General features: G+C 40.9%; 1 protein-coding gene across 5 annotated transcripts in view; it reads left to right on the top strand.

The window, feature by feature from the left end:
• LOC115169814 (disco-interacting protein 2 homolog C) overlaps nt 1–10,997 on the top strand; it is a 224,991-nt gene extending 213,994 nt beyond the window's left edge. For 4 of the 5 annotated variants that reach the window (XM_029725795.1, XM_029725796.1, XM_029725798.1 and 1 more), the window contains 6 exons: nt 573–634; nt 3,424–3,481; nt 5,884–5,958; nt 6,391–6,565; nt 6,685–6,808; nt 9,119–10,997. In XM_029725795.1, coding sequence (XP_029581655.1) covers nt 573–634; nt 3,424–3,481; nt 5,884–5,958; nt 6,391–6,565; nt 6,685–6,808; nt 9,119–9,371 — 747 coding nt within the window. In that variant the 3' untranslated portion in view covers nt 9,372–10,997. The remainder of the gene's footprint in view (nt 1–572; nt 635–3,423; nt 3,482–5,883; nt 5,959–6,390; nt 6,566–6,684; nt 6,809–9,118) is intronic. The other variant, XM_029725799.1, reaches the window with a different exon arrangement.
• Nucleotides 10,998–12,803: the final 1,806 nt, after the last annotated feature.

Raw genomic sequence — 12,803 nt, 5'->3', positions numbered from 1 at the left:
CAGACATGATTCAGTATATCACCATGCCCACCTCCACTCTATTCTCTTGCTCCTTCCATCTGGCTATGTATTCTCTTCTCCTCCCTCAGTGGATTTCACATCTCCCTCCCTCCCTCCCTCCCTCCCTCCCTTTCCTCTTTAAAAAAAAACTAAATATTTTTGTTGTTTAGTTTTGTGGTTTCCTTCTGTTTGCATGATGTGGATCATACTGGATATGACCTCTGACTGTTTTGTGATGCACTTTGTCATTTGACTTCTGCTCTGTCCTGTTCTTTTGGTTGAGTTTTAATGCCTTCATGCTTCCTCATCGTTGTCTTCCACCACCGTGATCTCAGTTTGAGTGTTGTAGCTAGTAGCCCAGTATGAATCTTTTGTAGAATAGTTTCTTCATTGTATTGTTTGTTGGACTTGTCTCAAAGCTTCCATTCGCAACCAGTGTGAACTGTAGGCTTTTTGTTGACCACTAACATGCTAGTAGTATCTAATAGTACTGTGTTAGTGGTAATGTAGTGTAACAGACATCTTAGACATCTTAGCTCGGACACTAACCATGGCATGTTGTCATTCTGCAGGGTACTTCAGGACCAGACCCAACTACTGTGTATGTGGACATGAGGGCACTGAGGCACGACAGGTAAGGGCATGCTCCTATCAGAACATCTATGTTTAACTGTGTTATCATCAATTATTAAAAAACGTATATACAGTTGAAGTCGGAAGTTTACATACACTTAGGTTGGAGTCATTAAAACTAGTTTTTCAACCACTCCACAAATTTCTTGTTAACAAACTATAATTTTGGCAAGTCGGTTAGGACATCTACTTTGTGCATGACACAAGTAATTTTTCCAACAATTGTTTAAAGACAGATTATTTCACTTATAATTCACTGTATCACAATTCCAGTGGGTCAGAAGTTTACATACACTATGTTGACTGTGCCTTTAAACAGCTTGGAAAATTCCAGAAAATGATGTCATGGCTTTAGAAGCTTCTGATAGGCTAATTTACATAATTTGAGTCAATTGGAGGTGTACCTGAGGATGTATTTCAAGGCCTACCTTCAAACTCAGTGCCTCTTTGCTTGACATCATGGGAAAATCAAAAGAAATCAGTCAAGACCTCAAAAATAAAATTGTAGACCTCCACGAGTCTGGTTCATCCTTGGGAGCAATTTCCAAATGCCTGAAGGTACCACGTTCATCTGTACAAACAATAGTACGCAAGTATAAACACCATGGGACCACGCAGCCGTCATACCGCTCAGGAAGGAGACGCTTTCTGTCTCCTAGAGATGAACGTACTTTGGTGCGAAAAGTGCAAATCAATCCCAGAACAACAGCAAAGGACCTTATGAAGATGCTGGAGGAAACAGGTACAAAAGTATCTATATCCACAGTAAAACGAGTCCTATATCGACATAACCTGAAAGGCCGCTCAGCAAGGAAGAAGCCACTGCTCCAAAACCACCATAAAAAGCCAGACTACGGTTTGCATCTGCACAAAGATTGTACTTTTTGGAGAAATGTCCTCTGGTCTGATGAAACAAAAATAGAACTGTTTGGCCATAATGACCATTGTTATGTTTGGAGGAAAAAGGGGGAGGCTTGCAAGCCGAGAAACACCATCCCAACTGTGAAGCACGGGGGTGGCAGCATCATGTTGTGGGGGTGCTTTGCTGCAGGAGGGACTGGTGCACTTCACAAAATAGATGGCATCATGAAGATGGAAAATTATGTGGATATATTGAAGCAACATCTCAAGACATCAGTCAGGAAGTTAAAGCTTGGTTGCAAATGGGTCTTCCAAGTGGACAATGACCCAAAGCATACTTCCAAAGTTGTGGCAAAATGGCTTAAGGACAACAAAGTCAAGGTATTGGAGTGGCCATCACAAAGCCCTGACCTCAACCCCATAGAAAATGTGTGGGCAGAAGTGAAAAAGTGTGTGCGAGCAAGGAGGCCTTACAAACCTGACTCAGTTACACCAGCTCTGTCAGGAGGAATGGGCCAAAATTCACCCAACTTTATGTGGGATGCTTGTGGAAGGCGACCTGAAATATTTGAACCAAGTTAAACAATTTAAAGGCAATGCTACCAAATACTAATTGAGTGTATGTAAATTTCTGACCCACTGGGAATGTGATGAAAGATATAAAAGCTGAAATAAATCCTTCTCCCTACTATTATTCTGACATTTCACATTCTTAAAATAAAGTGGTGATCCTAACTGACCTAAAACAGGGATTTTTTACTAGGATTAAATGTCAGGAATTGTGAGAAAATGAGTTTAAATGTATTTGGCTAAGGTGTATGTAAACTTCCGGCTTCAACTGTATATAGTAAATCAAGTTGGTGGGGAATTTTCCATAGTATATTATCCGTCAGTTGCCTAAATATGATTAATAGAAGCTCTTCAGAATCATAAGTATGGCATCTATGTCGATGAAATGTTGCTCACAAACAAAAACAATATCTTAGACCATGCTGACATGACATTGAAGACCCATTACCTCTGCACTGGCCATTTACATTTGAATAGTTTCACTGCATTGTGTGCATACAAGTTGGAGCCAAACACATTCCTTGTGACACGCGTGTCCAGTGTTTGACTTTAAGATTAGAAAGACGGCCCGGGGTTAGAATAGTGAGTCTGGGTAGTGTATCATCCTAGAACATCCCACACCCAATCAACAGATCAATAGGCCCCAGCCTGCATAGTGAGATATATATATATATATCTCACTATGCAGGCTGGGGCCTATTGATCTGTTGATTATGTGTATATATAATATATATCCTACAGTAAACTAATAAATGCTTTTGTGTTATTTGAAATATTTGTTTTCATATTCTGTTACCTAAGACATTCGTAAACGCAACCAAATAATTTTTGCGATAGCATGTATGAAATGTAGTAATTCCACTGCTAGAATATTGCAATCGAAATGACTGCTCATTAGTCACGAGGCCCAGCAGTTATAGTATTAAAAAAATGTGTGTGCATGCACACATAAGAGGGCCTGTGGGGAAAAAACGTGCCGCCTTACGGAAATCAAATGCCCGTCCAGCCCTGGCAGGGACGCATAACAACATGCTGCACACTGGGCCCACTGCTCACAAATACACAGCCCACAGCTATTCACATACACACTGTGTAATTCTAGACAGTCATTTTTGTCTCCACCACTGCTCTCCTCCCTGGGATGTAGCTATTGGGTTTGTGTTGAAAGTTCAGTATAATTTGTAGACTAAAAGGACTTGTCTTGTACTCACAGTGCTTGTCTCAAATGGCTCCCTATTACCATAGGGTTCTGGTCAAAAGTAGGGCACTATATAGGGAATAGCGTGCCATTTGGGACAGAACCACAGCATTGACTCAGCAGCCCAGTAACTCTTCACTTCTTCCCTTCCTCCCTCACAGGGTTCGTCTGGTAGAGAGAGGGTCTCCACACAGCTTACCACTCATGGAATCTGGAAAGGTGAGTCCCTGCCTGACTAGCTGAATGAATAAACAAATGGTAGTGATTTGCATAGACAAACTATACAATTAACTATTTTTAATCACTGAGACTAAACTAGTGTAAACTGTTTGTTTGTACTGTGCTTTGATTAGTCTAATTGTGTAGTTAGTTTCCACAGCAACCCGTCCCCATAATATTAGGAAGTGTAGGTGAGAGTAGGACTGTTATGGTGACCGTATTATCGCCACACCGGCGGTCACGTGTCATGAAGGCAGTCAAATTCCACATGACCGTTTAGTCACAGTAATTAGTTTTATCTTAGCTCTGATGCTGCTGATGGTCATTAGTAGCCTACCAAACTTGTTAACTGCCTGGTACTCAGCACTCTATTGTCCCTCTAATCACTCTGACATAAATGTAATAAAAAATCTAATCAAACACTTCATGAGAGCCCATGAGCTCATGTTGGACAACATTTCTATAGGCTATGCAATTGCGTGAGAAAACAGGGTGATGGCCTCTATTAAAAAGAGGAGGGTCCATCAGCTTTCTATAGGCAAGGCCTATTATATTTATTTCACAACTTTCTCTATTTAAGTGCATAGATAAAAACAATTCCCCTGCCCCTGTTTTGAGAGAGGTGCATGATAATGGTCCATTCTAAATCAAAACAAATGTCACAGATCATTTTTAGTATACCAGTCAAAGGTTTTGGACACACCTACTCATTCAAGGGTTTTTCTTTATTTTTACTATTTTCTACATTGTAGAATAATAACAAATATGGAATCATGTCATAAGCAAAAAAGTGTTAAACAAATCAAAATATATTATAGATTTTAGATTCTTCAAAGTAGCCACCCTTTGTCTTGATGACAGCTCAACCAGCTTCATGAGGAATGCTTTTTCAACTGTCTTGAAGGAGTTCCCACATATGCTGAGCACTTGTTGGCTGCTTTTCCGCTTCTCCCGAGTGGCGCACCGGTCTAAGGCACTGCATCTCAGTGCTAGAGGCGGCACTACAGACACTGGATCGATTCCAGGCTGTATCACAACCGGCCGTGATTGGGACTCCCATAGGGTGGCGCACAATTGGCCCAGCATCGTCCGAGTTAGGGTTTGGCCGGGGTAGGCCCGTCATTGTAAATAAGAATTTGTTCTTAACTGACTTGCCTAGTTAACATTTTTTTAAATCCTTCACTCTGGTCCAACTCATCCCAAACCATCTCAATTGTGTTGAGGTCGGGTGATTGTGGAAGCCAGGTCATATGATGCAGCACTCCATCACTCTTCCTCTTGGTCAAATGGCCCTTACACAGCCTGGAGGTGTGTTTTAGGTCATTGTCGTGTTGAAAAACAAATGATAGTCCCACTAAGCGCAAACCAGATGGGATGGCGTATGACTGGAGAATACCGTGGTAGTCATGCTGGTTAAGTTTGCCTTGAATTCTAAATAAATCACTGACAGTGTCACCAGCAAAGCACCATCACACCACCACCTCCATGCTTCACGGTGGGAACCACACATGCGGAAATCATCTGTTCACCTACTCTGCGTCTCACAAAGACACAGCGGTTGGAACCAAAAATCTCATATTTGGACTCATCAGACCAAAGGACAGATTTCCAACGATCTAATGTCCATTGCTCGTGTTTCTTGACCCAAGCAAGTCTCTTCTTATTGGTGTCCTTTAGTAGTGGTTTCTTTGCAGCAATTTGACCATGAAGGCCTGATTCACGCAGTCTCCTCTGAACAGTTGATGTTGAGATGTTACTACTTATCCTGAGTATGCTATTCTGTTCTTCTGAAATAGACCACATTTTCTTCATATCATGTTTCTTTAGACCTATCTAAAGTAAATAATGGATTTATTGTGAAGGTATAGGCTATATTACATGGATCTATTGGACTTTTTGTCTAATAAATGTAGATGTTCCAAAGGTCGGCATCAGTGGCATGCGTGGATGCCAGGAGATGCTAAATGTGTTTGTTAATTAATTAACGGTCAATTACCGTGAGACCGGCAGTCATTTGCTTAACAATCCCCGGCTGATGAAATTTCGTGACCGCCCTAGGTGAGAGTTAATTGTGCTCCGGGTCAGACAGTGTTCTGCTCTGTGTTTCAAAGGGACCAGCCAGGAGATCAAGATCAGTCTGTCACTCAATAATAAGGCTTTTATTTCTGTCTGCTTTCCAAATGGCACTATATAGTGCACTACTTTTGACCAGAGCCATTGGCACTATTAAGGGAATTAGGGCCACTTACTGGGAGAGCGAGTGGGTCATTTCAGTCCACTCTATTCAGGGCTCGGTGGTAAATGAGTTATATAAATGGCCTCGCTGAAGGGGGAGAAAGAGTGGAAGGGAGAGAGGAGTGGAGAGATGAAATCACTAATTGTCTCATCCTTATTGCCATCAGATTCTACCTGGGGTTCGAATTATCATCGCCAACCCGGAGACCAAGGGACCACTGGGAGACTCGCACCTTGGAGAGGTCGGCTCAGACATAATCACGCTTTCGTTAGAATCCATACAAACTACAATACATCAGGCTACAAAACAGTCTCTCTCTGTACTTTAAGTGTCATACCTCATTGAATGTGTACTCTCTCATTAGACTAAACTACAATAGTCTCTCTCTGTGTACTGAAAGAGCCAGTCCACGTAACTTCCACACACATTAATATCTTTGGTCTATCCAGTCTAATGCCAAGTTCAGTAAGTGTTATGTAATTGGTCTAAAAGTACACAGACAGATGCACTACAATAGAAGTCCAGAGCAGAGTTGTGCTGAATTGATTTGGGTAAAAATAATAAAACTAGACGTGTATTGGATCCCAGAGGATAGCACATGAAAACATTAAAACACTTGTTTCAAAAGTGGTCCTCGATGGAAAAAAATATTGAATTGTTGTCCTGTTCACAGATCTGGGTGTGCAGTGGACACAATGCCAGCGGCTACTTCACGGTGTACGGAGACGAGGCACTGCAGTCAGATCACTTTAATTCCCGTCTGAGCTTTGGAGACACACAGACAATCTGGGCCCGCACCGGATACCTGGGCTTCCTCAGGAGGACCGAACTGACCGACGCCAGTGGGGGTACGTTAACTGTTCCCTTCACTACCAAATGTACTTATTACTGCGTACTTTCACTGTTTTCCTGGCGAGGTCAACATACAGTGTCTGAAGTGTTTGTATTTGCGTGTGTGTGCACGCAGAGCGACACGATGCCCTGTATGTTGTGGGAGCACTGGATGAGGCCATGGAGCTGAGGGGAATGAGGTACCACCCCATCGACATTGAGACCTCCGTCATCAGGACACACAAGAGCATCACAGAATGGTGAGAACTGTAACTAATTTCATAAGGCTACATACAGTTCATTCAGAAAGTATTTTACACATTTTGTTACGTTACAACCTTATTCTAAAATGGATTAAATAAAACATTTTCCTCATCAATCTACACACAATAGCCCATAATGACGAAGCAAAAACAAATACCTTATTTACATAAGTATTCAGACCCTTTGCTATGAGAATCGAAATTGAGCTCTGGTGCATCCTGTTTCCGTTGATCATCCTTGAGATGTTTCTACAACTTGAGTAGAGTCCACCTGTGGTAAATTAAATTGATTGGACATGATTTGGAAAGGCACACACCTGTCTATATAATGTCCCACAGTTGACAGCGCATACCTTTATGGTAGAGTGGCCAGACGGAAGCCACTCCTCAGTAAAAGGCACCTGACAGCCCACTTGGAGTTTGCCAAAAGGCACCTAAAGGACTCTCCGACCATGAGAAACAAGATTCTCTGGTCTGATGAAACCAAGATTGAACTCTTTGTCCTGAATGCCAAGCGTCACATCTGGAGGAAACCAGGCACCACTCATCACCTGACCAATACCATCCCCACGGTGAAGCATGGTGGTGGCAGCATCATGCTGTGGGGATGTTTTTCAGCTGCAGGGACTGGGAGACTAGTCAGGATCGAGGCAAAGATGAACAGAGCAAAGTACAGAGAGGTCCTTGATGAAAACCTGCTCCAGAGCGCTCAGGACCTCAGACTAGGGCGAAGGTTCACCTTCCAACAGAACAACGACCTTAAGCACACAGCCAAGACAGCACAGGAGTGGCTTCGGGAAAAGTCTCTGAATCGGACTTGAACCCGATCGAACATCTCTGGAGAGACCTGAAAATAATTGTGCTGCGATGCTCCCCATCCAACCTGACAGAGCTTGAGAGGATCTGCAGAGAAGAACGAGAGAAACTCCCCAAATACAGGTGTTCCAAGCTTGTAGCGTCATACCCAAGAAGACTCAAGGCTATAATCGCTGCCAAAGGTGCTTTAACAAAGTACTGAGTAAAAGGTCTGAATACTTATGTAAATGTGTTATTTCTGTTTTTATTTTATTTTTTGTCTAAAAACCAGTTGTTTTTTTTTCATTATGGTTTATTGTGTGTCGATTGAGGGGGGAAAAAACGATTTAATCAATTTTAGAATAAGGTTGTAATGTAACAGAATGTGGAAAAAGTCAAGGCGTATGAATACTTTCCGAATGTACTGTAATTAGTGTATTGCCTGTATCCCGTGTTTCAGCACCATGAAAAATGACTTGAGGATTTGTAGTTCTGGTGGGTGGATGGCGTAGCTCACCACTTTATGGGCATTCTATCTAAACAAATGTCATTTCTGTTCAAATATCATGCTGATTTTGTCCAATTTCAAATTGTTAATGTTGACCAATTAAAATGCCGTAGATAAACTAAGTACTGTACTGAATGTGTTTGTTGAAATGTCAGAGTGAGTAGCTAGCTAAGTACTTACAACATGGAAAGTACTTACTGTACTGTATGTTGTTGTTTCAGTGTGGTGTTGACTAAGTACTGTATGTTGTTTCAGTGTGGTATTGACTAAGTTCTGTATGTTGTTTCAGTGTGGTATTGACTAAGTTCTGTATGTTGTTTCAGTGTGGTATTGACTAAGTTCTGTATGTTGTTTCAGTGTGGTGTTGACTAAGTACTGTATGTTGTTTCAGTGTGGTGTTGACTAAGTTCTGTATGTTGTTTCAGTGTGGTGTTGACTAAGTTCTGTATGTTGTTTCAGTGTGGTGTTGACTAAGTTCTGTATGTTGTTTCAGTGTGGTGTTGACTAAGTTCTGTATGTTGTTTCAGTGTGGTGTTGACTAAGTTCTGTATGTTGTTTCAGTGTGGTTTTGACTAAGTTCTGTATGTTGTTTCAGTGTGGTGTTGACTAAGTTCTGTATGTTGTTTCAGTGTGGTGTTGACTAAGTTCTGTGTGGTGTTGACTAAGTACTTTATTTTTTGTTCAGTGTAGTGTTCACTAAGTACTGTATGTTTCAGTTTTATGTTGACTAAGCACTTTGTTGTTTCAGTGTGGTGTTGACTAAGTACTCTGTTGTTTCAGTATCATGTTGACTAAGTACTCTGTTGTTTCAGTATCATGTTGACTAAGTACTCTGTTGTTTCAGTATCATGTTGACTAAGTACTCTGTTGTTTCAGTATCATGTTGACTAAGTACTGTGTTGTTTCAGTATCATGTTGACTAAGTACTCTGTTGTTTCAGTATCATGTTGACTAAGTACTCTGTTGTTTCAGTATCATGTTGACTAAGTACTCTGTTGTTTCAGTGCGGTGTTCACATGGACCAACCTCCTGGTGGTGGTGGTGGAGTTGGATGGTTCGGAGCAGGAGGCTCTGGACCTGGTTCCCCTGGTGACCAACGTGGTTCTGGAGGAACACTACCTGATCGTGGGAGTGGTGGTGGTGGTGGACATCGGGGTCATCCCCATCAACTCTCGGGGAGAGAAGCAGAGAATGCACCTCCGGGATGGCTTCCTGGCTGACCAGCTGGACCCCATATATGTGGCCTATAACATGTAGCCTATAGCGTGCCATCTGTAGACCTACTAGACCATAGACAAGGCCTTGTATGGACAGACAGTGCTTTATGTACATACTGCAATGCAACAGGACCTCTGGTCTCTGACAAGAGCAGGGAGAGAGATGAGCAGAGGATGTGAGTCCCTAGACCCAGGCACTCGCTGATTTTGTGTGACGTTGTTGCTAGTTCAAAAACAAAGGCACCTAAAATTGGCAAGAGCAGGTGACGGGTTAGTGAAGTGTTGGATTGGAATGGGAGGAGCTCCATGTGTAGAGGATGAGATAGGAGAGTCCCATTCTAGTTCAGATTTTTGCTTTTTTGGTTATTGCTTTTGAAGTAAGTGTGTATATATTTTCATGTTGAGTATTGCTGAAGTCGCTTGTTTTTTTAATCTGCCCTCTAAGAGGTTAGGGTATTTTTTAAGAATATTTACAAACTGTGGCAAATGGTATTTTATGTTTACCTTTTTTTAATGATATCAATCATTACAAATACAGATATGTTTTGATACAGGACATATCAATGTTGTTCTTGAACTTTACTATATGGAGTACAATATGTTGTTTTATGTTTGTTGGTTCATTTTTTCAACCATTCTGCGCAAACATTTATTTTTCTGTAACAACTGTCCCGACTACAAGGGGAACCAGTGTGATTATTTTAACTACAGCAATCTTTTACTCTGTTATGTTCAATATCATTATACATAAATTAAAGGAAAACACATTATTTCATATCATGTAAGTATGTACAAAACGGATTTAATTTATTTTGTTCTCTTTAGAAGTATATGAGAGAAGACATTCAAGAATGTTTTAATCTTGAATATTTGCTAATATAAAACAAAGCATTGTATTACCTTGAGTGAATAGTATCACATCAAGTATATCAAATATAGATCTATATTAAATAAAAGACCTAGGATTCACCAATGAAAACATTTGAAATGCAGTACTTCTCACTTGCATGGTGTAGAGAGAGCTGAAGTTGTTGCTTTGTTTGAAGGACATAAAGGGGAGGAATATAAGGATTCAGACTGTCCTCTCTCAATAACTGCACACAGACAAATAAGAGCTCTGAAAGGATCAAAAGCAATTTTGGAGAAATTATGTGTGTGTGAGGAGGATGGTACAAACACCTCTGGTGGGAATGATGATAATGAATATGTCTGTGCTGGCGTGTCACACTTGTATCTGAAACAACAGGTTGTAGATGATCACCAGAATTGTAAATAGAAAGTTTAGTCCATCATATTTTTGCATTGAGAGATCAATCAGGGCTCCTATATTGATGTCACAGAGGAAAAATTGTGAAAAAGTTCAAGAAAAAAAGAATTTTACAGAAACCCTTTAAAGGAATACATGTTGGAGCAACTCAAGGTGGAAGAACAGATTTGGGGGAGCGTGAAACCTTATCTGTGGGGAATCATACATGATTTAAGGTTAAAGTTCAAGGCTAAGAATGTTTTAGTTAAAAACGTTAGAATCATTAAAAGCACTTTCTACACAGCATTTTTTTTTTATTGGCAAGGATGACCCTGACATGTTTTTAAAGATTAAATGTCTTAACTGAGTTGGCATAAGTCTTTCAGTTAAATAAATATTTCAATGATTTTGACTATAAAATGACATTTGTTTGTTTATTTTTGCAGCAGTACACGTTGTTTCACAGAGGTTTCATCTCAATGTAATTTTATTGTATGCTCAAGCATATTAGATATGTTACATATGTAACAGTGTAGGTTCCGTCCCTCTCTTCGCCCCAACCTGGGCTCGAACCAGGGACCCTTGCACACATCAACAACTGACACCCACGAAGCATTGTTACCCATCGCGCCACAAAAGCCGCGGCCCTTGCAACGCAAGGGGAAACCCTACTTCAAGTCACAGAGCGAGTGACGTCGCTGATTGAAACACTATTAGCGCGCACCACCGCTAACTAACTAGCCATTTCACATCGGTTACACATACACTGAGTATACAAAACATTAAGAACACCTGCTCTTTCAGTGACAGACTGACCAGGTGAAAGCTATGATCCCTTTTAATTTAATTATACCATACATTATAGGGTATAATACAACGGGTGGGTCTAATCCTTGATGCTGATTGGTTAAAACCGCATTCCAGCCAGTGTCTATTTAAGCAAAAAGGCCCGAGGAGGTGTGCTATATGGCCAATATACCATGGCTAAGGGCTGTTCTCATGCACGATGCAAAGCGGAGTGCCTGGACACAGCACTTAGCCATGGTATATTGGCCATATACCACAAACCCCCGAGGTGCCTTATTGCTATTATAAACTGGTTCCCAATGTAATTAGAGCAGTAGAAATAAATGTTTTGCTATACCCATGGTATACGCTCTGATATACCATGCCTGCCAGCCAATTAGCATTCAAGGCTCGAACAACCCAGTTTATAATACACAAGTTACCACCGGCTAAAGCTATGACGTTGAAATGCCTATTTACTCTGTTCCATCTCACTGCGCAACCACTGTTTCATCAGCCCAGCCAGACAATTTATAAACTTGACCTCCACTGTAAAAAACATCTAGACATTATCTCCCATTTCTTTCAAACTAGCAGTTGGTAAACCGGAGTGCCTGGACACAGCACTTAGCTGTGGTACATTGGCCTATATCACAAACCCCCGAGGTGCATTATTGCTATTATAAACTGGTTACCAACGTAATTAGAGCAGTAAAAATAAATGTTTTGCCATACCCATGGTATAAGGTCTGATATACCAAGGCTGTCAGCCAATCAGCATTCAGGGCTCGAACCACCCAGTTTATAATACAGCATTTACCACCTGCTAAAGCTATGACTGAGCAACCACTGTTTCATGAGCCCAGCCAGACAATTTTTTAAAACTTTTATCTCCACTGTAAAAAGCATCTAGACATTATCTCCCATTTCTTTTAAACTAGCAGTTGGTTTTCAATAGCGGAAATTTGTATGAACCTTGCTGTCTGTCCCTGACATTTGCAACATTTCAAAATCTCCAGCTGTCCCATTATAATGAACGTGAACATTTCAATATCTCCAGCTGTCTCATTGTAATGAACGTGAACATTTCAATATCTCCAGCTGTCCCATTGTAATGAACGTGAACATTTCAATATCTCCAGCTGTCCCATTGTAATGGACGTGAACATTTCAATATCTCCAGCTGTCCCATTGTAATGAACGTGAACATTTCAATATCTCCAGCTGTCCCATTGTAATGAACGTGAACATTTCAATATCTCCAGCTGTCCCATTGTAATGAACGTGTGGGGTCGGGACAAGACACAGGCAGCTTTTCTCAGCCAGTCAAAATCATGAATCAGCATCATTTTTATGAATATATACAAATAAATGTCAATATAAAACTGGTAAAACGAAACAATGCAGTTAGTTTGCAGTCTTTCAAGCTTCAGTTTGAAG

This window comes from Salmo trutta, chromosome 31 (genome assembly GCF_901001165.1).
Source record: "Salmo trutta chromosome 31, fSalTru1.1, whole genome shotgun sequence".
Taxonomy (NCBI): Eukaryota; Metazoa; Chordata; class Actinopteri; order Salmoniformes; family Salmonidae; genus Salmo; species Salmo trutta.
The sequence above is the reverse complement of the archived record's forward strand: the minus strand, read 5'-3'. Positions and strand labels throughout refer to the sequence as shown.